Source organism: Poecilia reticulata, chromosome 9 (genome assembly GCF_904066995.2).
Source record: "Poecilia reticulata chromosome 9, P_reticulata-male-v2, whole genome shotgun sequence".
Taxonomy (NCBI): Eukaryota; Metazoa; Chordata; class Actinopteri; order Cyprinodontiformes; family Poeciliidae; genus Poecilia; species Poecilia reticulata.
Genome location: NC_088838.1, coordinates 1051322 through 1064453, shown reverse-complemented (window position 1 = coordinate 1064453; position 13132 = coordinate 1051322). Strand labels below are relative to the sequence as shown.

Here is a 13132-nt window from a genome sequence, read left to right as displayed (position 1 = left end):
TTCGACTCCATTCCAACTACAAATCAGCCGAAAACAATCCATAACCTTTAATTAACCTTTAACTCTGCATTATTTAAAGGGACGTTTCACACCTAAATACGTTTTACCAGAGATTATTATGCCCTTACTCTGGCAGCAGTTGATATTTGTCTGGAAAGATTTTAGGAAGGAATGTGTCACAGTCAAACTGCTGCAGGATTTGTGTGACAAACAGCCTCGTGGTTCCCGGGCTTTCCATCAACTCCTGTGCAGCCAAAACAAAACAAAAAGTGAGAGTTGTAGGCAGCTGCAGCTCATGTGATACTGCTTCATAAAAAACTTATTAACTGAAGCAGTGAGCAGAAGGGCAATTAAAGTAAGCAAAAATGTGTAGTTTACTCAGGTCAAATGTTCCACCTTGGGGTGGGATTTAAGAAAAGCAGAAAAAAAAAAATAATGACCTTGTATAGAGCGCTTCCTCCTATAACCCAGACCTGGTCAGCTTCTTCTGCCAGTTCTGTGTCAACTAATGTTAGAGCTGAGCTGAAGTCTGCCGCCAGGTAGTGTGCTCCTGCAGGTGGCACCCTAGAGCAAATGAGATCAGATAAGGTTTGCTTTAACACTGCAGGTCACTTGGCATCAAGGTAGACTGAATCAATCAAGTACATACACACACACATATATACACATGTACATACATACACACACACATACACGCATACCTACACGCATACATACACACATTCTTTTTATTCTAATTATTTAGACATTTCTATGGAACTACGACCATTTAAAATTTTCCATCTGTTCCTGTTTCAGCTCTTTAGGTTCAGGCAGCTGGTTCCCACTCAGTAACATAATCAATCAATCAATCAATCAATCAAATTGTATTTGTATAGCACATTTCAGCAGCAAGGCATTTCAAAGTGCTTTACATCATAACACAAAAACACAAAGTCATGCAACATAGAATCAACAATCAAAACATTACGTTAAGTACAAAGCTGAAGTTGGTTTCCAATTCTAGCTTCCGATTCGGGAAATGGCTAAACAACGATTCCACCCAACTTTTCACTACCTTCCACATCTTTAATTGACTAAAAATTACAAAACCAAACCTGGACTAGATTATTCTGCTCTAATAGCAGAATATTTATAACCATGTTTTGAATTTGTGAAACCTCTTTCTGATTTGTGAAATTTCAACAAAGGATTTTTTTTTTTTTTTTTTACCCGTTTTTGGGTCTCAGTCACACACGATCTTCTCTAATTCCAAAACTACAACACCAAGACACTACAAACCCGGATTGGATTATTTTAAACCAATAGCAGAATATTTAGAACTATTTTCGGAATTTGTGAAATGTTCTTCTGATTTGTGAAACTTCAATAAAGGGCAATTTCAGACTCTTTTTTGGATCTTGGTCACACTAGAACTTTTCTATTTCCAAAACTACAACACCTAGACACTTCAAACCTGGACCAGATTATTTTATAGAAGAACATTTAAAACCATGCGTGTGATTTGTCGAACCTTTTCCTGATTTGTGAAACTTAACAGACCGCTGCAGAAGATCTTTCCTTCCAACAACCATCATCATCTGCAACAGAGGTCTCATTCTCGCGGCCCGTGGGCCAATTGTGGCCCGCAGGATGATGTCTCATGGCCCCCACCGTGATATGAAAGTATAATATTAGTGCGGCCCACAGGGTGAGCGGACCTCTGAAGGAATTCATGCACACTACGCTTGTAACAATAGTGTGGCAGATGATGGAACAATCCGGTACCAGTTTTCCTGCAGTCGCCATTTCTACCATTAACAAATGCCACGATCAAATGTAGAGAAAGGCGACTGCTACCGGGCTGCTCGTCATCCGCCACACTGTTGCAGCAATGATGTCACGCGGCAAGACGTTCTCCATACGTTGCTAGCTGGCTAGAAGACTTTTATGAAACATAGAACAAGAGCGACACCAAGTGGAATAAACTAAATTTTGTCACTCCATCATCATGTCTTTGTCAAAGCCAAAGCCTGCAGTTCATGTATTGGAGAAATAATTAAATGTTGATGACATTTGAGGATATTTTTAAAATATTTTTTGTGGGATCCAGCCTCACCCAGACTCTGCCTCCAGCGGCCCCGGGGTAAATTGAGTTTGAGACCCCTGATCTACAATAACTCTTTGAAGAATTAATGAGTTACACCAACATTTAATTTCCCATTGGGATTAATAAAATGGTTGTAAATTAGAATTGAATTTTAATTTGAAAAAACTGCATGGAACTAGCGCGAATAGTAATCTAAAATTTTGTGAAGTTTCACAAATTAGATAAATATTTCACAAATCCCAAACATGGATAAAAATATTCTGCTATTAGTTGAGAATAATTTAGCTTAGCTTTGGAATTAGAGTAGATCTTGTGTGACAAAGATAAAAAAAATAGTGAAATCACCCTTTTTTGAAGTTTCACAAACCAGAAAAAGGTTTCACAAATCACAAACATGGTTTTAAATATTCTGGTATTAGAGCAGAATAATCCAGTCCAGGTTTGAAGAGTCTAGGTGTGGTAGTTTTTAAACTAGTCGATTAAAGATGCGGGAAGTAGTGAAAAGTTGGGTGGAATCGCCCTTTAGCCATTTCCTGAATCGGAAGCTAGAATTGGAAACCAACTTCAGCTTCATACATTAAGTTAAGTGCTATCATTAAATTTATAATTGACTACGTTTCAAATACAACTCTAACTAGGTGGGTTTTTAGTTGAGATTTAAAGGAAGTCAGTGTTTCAGCTGTTTTTCAGTTTTCTGGGAGTTTGTTTCAAATTCGTGGTGCATAGAAGCTGAATGCCGCTTCTCCTCGTTTGGTTCTGGTTTTGGGGATGCAGAGCAGAACCAGAACCAGAAGATCTGAGGGGTCTAGATGGTTGATACAACAGCAGATCTTTAATGTATTGTGGTGCTAAACTGTTCAGTGATTTATAAACTAACAGTATTTTAAAATCTATTCTCTGAGCTTCAGGGAGCCAAACTGGTGTTATGTGCTCTATCTTCCTTATTTTAGTGACAATGTGAGGTTTGTTTAACAAAATCACTGCACTAACTGTTTAATAGGTGCCAAAACACACAAGAGACTAAAAAGAGAGAAATAGTGACACCAATGTCCTCAGTATTACAAACTGAGCCAGCCAGATGTATTAGCAAGCTAAGTTGCTGATGCTGCTTAGGGTCATTCCTAATCTGCTTTTCTCGTTCATAATTCTTTTTGGAAATCATTGCTACATTTCATGAAGGCAACCCCATTCCTGAACATGCTACAGGGATCCAGAAAACAGCACTGGGTTAGTTTCAATCATTTATCTTACAAGTTCCATATTTTTTATTAATGAAAGCGCAACAGAATTACTTATGAAGTAATTACAGTTTAGGAAATACCTTATATGTTTAAATTTGGTAAAATAACACAGTAGTAAGTACATTTCTATTGTCATGCTACTTGAAAGTTACATCTTATTTGATCGTTACATAGATTATAATAAAACACTTTACTAAGTTGGTGGTTCCTAGTTTCTAAAAGTAGGATAGAAGGTAGATCTTTACGTTACAGTATCAGGAACCAGCTCCCAGTTTTAGTCCATGAGGCAGACACTCTGTCTAACTTTAGGACAGCCAAGGTGAAAAATAATTATACTAAGTACATCAAATTTTAAGCATCAAATTGATTAATCCAAGTTCGCTTAGGATTAGTCAATCAAATTTTATTTTTCTAACACATTTAGTTAACTTGAAGTATGTTATTTTGGAGAAACTAATTTTGCGCTTAGTGTATTTTAATAGTATTTAAATTGTATAAAAGCACATTTTAAAGTGTACCAAGTGTACTTTTTTGAAACAACTTAAGTTACACTTAGTATACTTTAAGTATATTGCTTTTTATGTAATATAAACATGCTTGATTAGTATGTCGTAAGTGTACTATTTTTGTGATTGAATTACATTTAAAAAATATTTAGAATGTATTTTAGGTATATAAGCATTACATATTTTATATATTAGTAGTGTGATCACAGTGTACTTCAATTACACTTTTGGTTTACTGTAATTGCTAATGAAGTACACTTCTCAGTTACTTATCAATATCTCTTTTTTCTTTGCCACTTTGTAAGTAATATGCTTCATACACACTATAGTACTGCAAACATATTAGACTACCAGAACACAGAAGGATCAATTACAACATACTCTACAGCTGAAAATTTATTTACATTGTGTATTCAATATATCCACATTTTTCAAGAGTATATTACCAGCATACTATTACCGAATTGTACAAATTTGTCAATATATTCAAAGTTTACAAACAACATGCCAATGAAAATTAGCACAATAAAACAATAGGTACACTTCAGAGGAAATGTGAAAAATATTTCACCAAGGAGAGAGTATTGTTTTAATTCAGTGTCATGGTATTCCAGTATTACTTCAGACAAACTAAGTAGACAAAGCATTTGATATGTTTTGCTGCATCCTGTAACCGGAAAAATAATACTAAAAATAATACAATAATATATTACCAGAATGATGCGTGATTACAAGGCAAGCGCGAAAGCTCCTCACCGGGCTGAACCTGAATGATGAGGTTAGCGCTGGTTCGTTAACCACTAACGCTCCGACCAATCAGGAACACATACATAAACATTACAAGGAAGACAGAGCCACACTGAGCAACATGTTGAGCAACTTTTTGACCGCAGTGAAGTTAGTGTCAAGTTGGATATTTGATATTCGAGCTCCGCGAAGTAAGCGGTGTTTAGCTCAAGGTTAATCCGATTTATGAACGATAATGTCGGCCAGCTGTTCTCCACCGCTCCCGGCAAAAGCGCACGAAGGCTCACTTAGGGACTGTAAAAAAATTACCGAACCAAACACTCCTGCAGGGGCGGATCTACTAGGGTGGCAGCTGCCACCCCAAACGAGAGCCTTGCCACCCCTGTTGCCACCCCAGCTAGCGACAATGAATTCAATAAATAGTTATGGAAAATCGGACATTAAGCGCAAGAAATCTTTTTTCCGACAACATTGAATGCAACACAATGTAACCTGACACCCACTAATAAGTAACGAGAAGTGCGAGAGAAGGACAGAGCGCGAGGCAGCAGCATGGACCTTACCACAAGGTCCGCCTTTCATTGGCTAATGCCCATTTTACGTCACAGCGCAGCTATCACGTGGGTTACCGGCTCACAAACTCATGCTAATGTACATTGTGGACTAGCAGACCGACAGAAAGTTTTTGTGTCATGACTCGAAAAAAAATGGTTCTCTACCGTCAGTGGGGTATCTGTACAGGTGATGTCAGGTATCCTGATTGTGTTTGTGGAACTAAAATTCACAGATTTTCAAAATCTGAAACGGAAAGCCTTGCTTGGATTAAAGCTTGTGCACGACCGCATTTGCTGCTCAACCATCGTAGGATCAATAAGAACAAAGTGTCTGCTGGGGTAAGTATTATTGCTTTGCTTTCTTTGTGTTTAGTGAATGAAAAATATAGTCAATAATAAACACATCCATTATGAAAACCTTTTAACCAAGTACAGCATAATGGCAGTACCGATACAACTTCTACACCTTGAAGCCTGTCTGTTACAGTCTTACATTAGCTGAACAGATCAATATGCAATGTGTACCGTATCTGACATACATTAAAGATTTTATTTCACCTGAAAAGGCTTTTTACTAACCTGTAATCGTGTTAGCCACGCTAGCACCGAGTACCGTGTATCAGGCCTAGGCACATTCGAACCCTCAAAACCATGAATGTCCGACTCACCCAGCCTTGCAAGAACAATAGCCATCAGTGATCTTGTCCACGGCTATATTTATGCTGAGGGTCTGAGAATCTGCTGTTTTCCTCATCGACTGGTAGCATTTAGCTGCAACTCGCACAATGTTAGAGGCATCGTGTGGCTAAAACATCTTGATGTCGTCCAAAAAGGATGACATGAACTTGTTGGTTCCCTTGTCCATTGTCGTGGCTGATATTTTGTGAAAATCCTGCAGAAATGCTAAACTATTCGACTCAAAAATACTCTGCAGAGTCAGTCGAAACAAAAAATCCCATTAAAGCTAAGCTCTGCGAGGAGGTTAATGTGAGACATGAAGTCACGTGGGACTTTCGAGGGGCGTTTCTGGGCGGAGCTTGGTAAGGTCCATTGATGGACGTTACGTGACTTATCGCAAGTCACATATGCGCCATTGCTGTCATTGAGTCAGGAATATCGGTGGTCAGGAAAATACTACAATCACGCAAAGAATCAGAACAACGGACGTAATGTTTAGCAGTTAATTCAACTATGAATAATGGTAATATGGGCTTCAGATTTCACAGGTGAGGAAAACGTTTTAATTTAAAGAAAAGATTGAACAAGTGAGCAGTGGGTCAGTTATTTTAGCCCCGTGGTCCGCAACCAACGGACCTCGGTCCGGATACGGACCCATATGCCATCCCATCCGGACCCAGAATAAATTGTTAAAATATTTGTTAATTTTGACGGGAGAATTAATTTTAAACCGGAGCATTTATTTTTTTCCCTATCTGACACAAGTGCTTTTACCAGCACTGCACTGAGCAAGGATTGGAAGCTACAAACCAATCGCGTGCGAGTCATACTAACCACGTGGTTCAACTAGCGAATCAAATCGCCAGCCTGAACTCAAAGCGAGTTGTATGAGCAAACCGAAGCAGAGGTTTGTGGCCAGGCACAGACATCCACGCAGTGGATGTCTGTGCCTGGCGGTGGAGGAGGTGAAAAGACGAGCGAAAAGCGATTGAAGCGAGAAACGCAGGGAGGTGATACAGGAAGACAGAGCGTGAATTACGGTCAGAAGAGGTGCAAACACTATGGCGCTTTCTAAAAAGAGAAAAGTAGATGCCGAAAATCGAGCGTTCAACACGGAATGGACTGATGCATACATGTTCATTCTTCCACCCGCGAGCACGAAACCAGTGTGCCTCATATGCTCCGAAACCGTGGCACTTATTAAAAGTGCCAATGTCAAGCGTCACTATGAGACTAAGCACAAAGCATTTGACCAATCATACCCCCCTAAGTCCGAACTCAGGACGCAGAAAATTCGAAGTCTCACTGCCCAATATGATCAGTCCACCAGGGTATTAAGCCGTACTTTCAGCGCACAACAGCGTGCTAATGAATGTTCCCTCCGTGTTGCTTGGGTTTTAGGGAAACACAAAAAGCCCTTTACAGATGCAAGTATTGTCAAAGAGTGCATGACTGAAATAGCAGAGGCGTTACTTGATGGTAAAGAAAAAGATGAGCTTTGTGACAAAATAGAGAAAATACCCCTGTCAGCCTGCACAGCCACAAGGAGAAGTGAGATAGTAGCTCAAGATTCACTGTCCCAGATGGAAGAAGCTATTTGTAAGGCACCGTGTGTTGGCCTGGCTGTGGATGAATCTACTGATGTGTCTGACAATGCTCAGCTATTGGTTTACATAAGATTCTTAAACAGGGAGAAAAATCAGTTCTGTGAAGACCTGTTAGGTGTGACTCCCCTGCAAACCACTACCAAAGGAGAAGACATCTACCTGGCCATTAAGGAAATGCTAGCAAAGCGAGGAATAGAGCCAAAACAAGTGATATCAATAACCACTGATAGATCCCCTGCCATGATAGGGAGAGAAAAGGGAGCTGTGGCAAGGTTGAAAGAAGACAACGCTGACCTGATCTCTTACCAGTGCATTATTCATCAGGCTGTCCTTTGCTCCACCCTGTCGAATTATTATGCTGAGGTGATGAAGACAATGATGAAAATCATAAACTTTTTCAGGGCATCTTCTTGTCAGCATCGCATGCTCAGGGAATTTCTCAAAGAGGTTGATGCAAACTCTGATGATCTTTTGCTACACAACAATGTTAGATGGCTCAGCAAAGGCAGGGTGCTAGAGCGATTTTGGTCAATTAGACATGAAGTAACAGCTTTCTTGGAACAACTGGAAAGTCAGAAAGCAGCCAACTTTTCTGTCTTTCTAAATGACGAGAAAAACATGGGTATCGTAGCTTTTTTGGCTGATATCATGTCACACCTGAATGGGCTTAATTTGCAGCTGCAGGGAAAGAACAATTCCATTTGTGATCTGATAACAGCTGTCCGCTCATTTCAACGAAAACTTCAGGTGTATAAAGAAGATCTGCAAGGAGACTACACACACTTCCCAAAAGTGAAAGAACAGGTGCAGGGTCATAGAGATGTCTCCTCTTTTGTTGACTTTGTTGACAAGTTGATTGAAAACTTCAGCGAACGCTTTGATAGCTTCAGCATTGGAGAGGAGCTCACCCTCTTCATACAGAATCCATTTCTCATCACTGATGTCAGAGCATTCACAAATGATGTCACACATCACTTCAAGTGGGCAAACACTGGGCCTCTCCAGATGCAAATGATTGACCTACAGGCAGATGTGGCCCTGAAAGAGCAGTTTGCAAGAACCTAATCTGCCACATTCTGGCTCCAGATGGTTTCTGAGACAGCTTTTCCCAGATCTGAAAAAAGTGGCCCTGTTTATCTTGACCATGTTTGGCTCCACATACAGCTGTGAGGCAGCGTTCTCTACAATGAACATAATAAAAACAAAATATCGTTCCAAGCTCACCAATGAGCATCTGCACATGTGCATGAGAATGGCCCTGACCTCCTTCAAGCTCAGATTTAAAATGTTGGCAGGGCAAGTCAAAGCTCAATTCTCACACTGAGCAAGGAAATTGGGGGAAGACAGATGTAAGAGAAATCTGTAAGAGAAATAGTTCAGGTGTTTTGAGAGTTGTTTTGTTGAGCAGAAATATTGAGATTGTTCAATCAAAAGGAAACTGAAGCTGCTATTTTTTATTAAGCACTTTCTTTATTTTTGAATACATAATTTAGTTATTTTTAGTTACTAAAAATTTAGTTATATTTAAACTGCAGCCACACAATGTTATCCTGTGTTTCAGTGCTAATAAACTTCTTTGAAATTATTTTAACCTGTATTATTATTATTTTTAACACCATGTATTCCGATATCGTCATACTGCAAATAGACGATATTGCGGACCTCTGCTTGAGGAAATTTCTTTGAACTGGACCTCCTCACAGTTTTCTTGAATACCCATGTTCTAGCCTAACTGTTGCTATCCCGCTATTGACTTTGATAAGCTTAACATGGCTGCGCAGTTCAGTGTGTTTTGGTTCCGTTAGCACTAAAAGTCGATTTAAAAGTGTTTAAAAATTTAAAAGTTTTTAAAGTTTTAAAAGTTGTGTTTAAAAGTTCTGTTAGCACTAAAAGTCGCCCACCACGTCATCAGTAGAGCAGCTGTTTAAATCAGCTAATCAACCGCTGCTGTGCTCAGGCGAAAACTTATTAATAATCACAATATAGACATTAAGCCTGACAGAATAATGTAACAGACTGGATGTTCTGTTTTAGTATTTTTGCTACTTTTTTGTGTGGGAAATGTTTGTTTTTTGGTGTTGATTCCTCTGATCGGTAATCTCTGCTCTATCTGCTCGTTGAGCTGTTGTTTGTCGGTTGCCATGGCAACGGGTCGTGCGTAATACCGACATACAGAGCGAGAAAAGGCGGAATAAAGGTTGTTGGAACTACTTTTCTTTATTTCTTTATCCATTTGAATTTTGTTACTTTATTCTTAATTTTCTATTTTTTGTATTATTTACAGAGTTTATTTGTAGGTTGATAATTGTTGATTTTATTTATTTATTTTTGTTTTATTATTTTTCTTATTTATTTTCAAAATTTAGACAGGAAGTAATCTGAGTCAGTCCACTTTCTATAAGTGCAGGGGCCTGGAGAAGGACCAGCAGGCATTTGGGTTTGGGGCAGACGGTTTTTAAGAGTGGTAGCATAGGCGTAGGAAGCGGGGGGGGACGAGGGGGACATGTCCCCCCCAATATTGGAGACAGTCACATTCGTCTCCCCCAATAATTTCACCGCAGTTGCGAAGAATTTTTAAATCTTCCACTCGCATGCTTTTATTTTGAAGGCGCACATCACATTCAGCAGAGCGCTGCCTCCCCCTCCCCCCTCCGAACGGCTCAGAGTAAAGGCAGCAGCAGACGGAGTTTGAATGAGGTAAACTGTCTGTCAGGAATGTTGCCATGAATATCGCTCGTTTATAACATCTTGTCAGTTTACTTTTATATATAGAACTAAATCTTTTTGGTTAAGCCGTTTTAATTCTGGAATCGTCACATGTTCAAAATTTTACTGCTGTTTAAAAGTTAGCTAGTCTAGTCACAATGATTTAGAATGAAACAGCAGGGAAATGAGCCTTTTTATTATTTAAAGTGAGCAAAACCTGATCATACTGACCACTTAATATGTACTTATATTATAATATTTAGATAATTAGGAGAACAGCAGTGGTAGAATGATGAAGAAAGGTGAAGAAGCTCTGGTGAGGTCTTCATTTAGTTTATTGAAATATGTATTAACTGTTTTTAATTTTTAAATAAACTAAACTATTTTATTATGAGAGGAGCAGGTCAGGGAAGACATAGGAGAGTCAGGTGGAGTTTCAGAGTGTGAAGATATAAAAATTATACTAATTTCAATAAAACCAGAAAGGAGAACAGGTGAAGACTGATGTCAGGTTTATTTCTTGTAACTCTCTGGGTCAGGGGGGTCGTCCTGCCTCAAATGGAGGAGTTTAAGTATCTGGGGATCTTGTTCACGAATGAGGGAAGAAAGGAGCAAGAGATCGACAGGTGGATTGGGGCAGCGTCTACTGTGAAGCGGGCGCTGTACCGGTCCGTCGCGGTGAAGAGAGAGCTGAGCCAAGAAGTGAAACTCTCGATTTACCGGTCGATCTACGTTCCCACCCTCATCTATGGTCATGAGCTTTGGGTCATGACCGAAAGAACGAAATCCCAGGTACAAGCGGCTGAAATGGGTTTCCTCCGCAGGGTGGCTGGGCTCTCCCTTAGAGATAGGGTGAGAAGCTCGGTCATCCGGGAGGGACTCAAAGTAGAGCTGCTGCTCCTCCACGTCGAGAGGAGCCAGTTGAGGTGGCTCGGGCATCTGGTAAGGATCGCCTTGGGATTCCCCCGGAGGACCTGGAAGAAGTGGCTGGGGAGAGGGAAGTCTGGGCCTCCCTTCTGGAGCTGCTGCCCCCACGACCCGACCCCGGATAAGCGGAAGAAAATGGATGGATGGATGGATGGTTTCGCCATGCAAATGCAAATCAACTGTTGAGCTAGGGGTCTAGTGATACAATAATTTCATGATACGATACGATATTCTGGTCAAGATACGATATGTATCACGATATTTGTTGCCCGATTCGATACAATACAATCCGATACAGTGCATTTTTACAATTTTCTGAAAGATTTTAGAAGGACAGAGTGATTTTAGTGACATTTTGTGTTCCATAGACTTGAATTTAGTTAACTGAAAACTGATTAAAAGCACCAATTACACAATACCTGAATCTGATTGGACAGTCTAACAGTCTGCAGCTGGACAAAATGAATCAAAGATGCAGTGAGAGAATTAGTTTCTGTCATTTAATTCATGTGGATTTGACATAAAACTCAAAATTTTAAACGGTAATCCAGGAGCAGAGTGGGGAGATTATCACCTCTGTAGACTCTCAATATGCAAATGATTGCATTTATGTTTTTTCTTTTGGGCACTGTGGCTGCATTTTGGAGTAAAAATGCAGCCACAAATGCAGTCTTTTAGACTATGGGGGAAAAGGCTTTTCCACCTTGGCTCCCGGAGTTAGCCGTGGCTGTGAGCTGCTTTCTTCTAACTGCTAAAATCGTGGCTCCGTCTCACCCCGTAGGGATCGACTCCCTGCAGCTACGCAGTGCCGCTATTCCCCTTCTTGGATCTCTGAGTAGCTGCCTTTCAGACTGCCAGGATCTCATCGTTCTCTCAGTCTCTGATACTCTGTGTCTGTTGCTAATAAGAATGATCGATCAGCCATTGTTACCATGGAAATCCTCACTGCGCCGCGGATTCCGGCTGCGGGTTTTTCCTCTTCCTCTCCCTGCTCTAAACACAGCGCCGCTGCGCCGCTTCGCCCCCGCTTCGGATGTTATCAACCAATGTTCATTCTTCAGGTAATCCTTTATATACCGAATAGAAACCGCTAAGCTAAAAACTAATTACGAAGTGAATGCTACCAGTCGAAATTTGCATCAATTTTGCGATCTCACTGCTTTTGCAGCTGCTCCGTTCGCGCTGCTATTCCTTTCCGCTTCTCCGTTCCGCTTCTCTTTCACGGTTACTTGCGCAACTTTACTTCGTTTCTCAGCAACAAAATACAGCCCATCTATTTATTGAAGATTTTACATTTCCAAAAACACAGGAATCTAATGTTTCGTTTTGTTTTGTACGTTTGGAAGCTCATTCCCTCTCACATAACCGGAAAAGCCGGGAACGGCGGCGCTTTTGACGTTTCTCTGACAATTGGAAAAATATGGTTTACTAATTTTAGCATAACTCCGGTTATACTTGGCCTATTAACACAATTTAAAAACTGGTGTGTAGTTTATAAAGTGCACTTTAAGCTTAAGTTAAAAGTGAGACTGAGGAAGGCGGAGCCTTGCTGCTACGCAACAAACTAGATGTTAAAAAGAGCTATAAGTCTATGGACCCCTATGGTTTAACGGATCGATACTCGCGAATGAAAAATTGACACTTTCCAAGGGCGGAAAATATCGATATATATCGCCGAATCGATTTATTTATACAGCCCTATGTTGAGCACTGGCCTTTTGACTCTCATTCCTGTTGTAGCTAACCCATTTTACCTTCTGTTCACCTGTTTACTAGTTCCAGGACCTGGACAAAACTCCTCAGTGTTATTAATTGAGAAATAATGAGATTTAAGTATAAAACAGACATTAATACTGAAAATGTTCTAATGTTACAAAGTTACACAAATGGAACAAATTTAGTGTGACTTTCACCATCCCGCACTGAACACACTTAGCTCAACTTAGGGATGTAACCTTAACACTTAAGTGTGCATATCAACGTACAATTTTCAGGGTAAATCTGATGATATATTGTCAACATTGCATGTCTGTCAAGATTGTGTGATGGAATGCAGACTGCTGTACACATTTCCAGG

At 40.0% G+C, this 13132-nt stretch overlaps 1 protein-coding gene across 3 annotated transcripts in view; it reads right to left on the bottom strand.

Moving 5' to 3' along the window:
* Positions 1-13132, bottom strand: part of dhfr (dihydrofolate reductase) — a 33611-nt gene that overhangs the window by 5271 nt on the left and 15208 nt on the right. For all 3 annotated transcript variants that reach the window (XM_081611176.1, XM_008419290.3, XM_008419291.3), the window contains exons 4-5: positions 441-564; positions 129-244 (exon numbers count right to left, since the gene is read on the bottom strand). In XM_081611176.1, coding sequence (XP_081467302.1) covers positions 129-244; positions 441-564 — 240 coding nt within the window. The remainder of the gene's footprint in view (positions 1-128; positions 245-440; positions 565-13132) is intronic.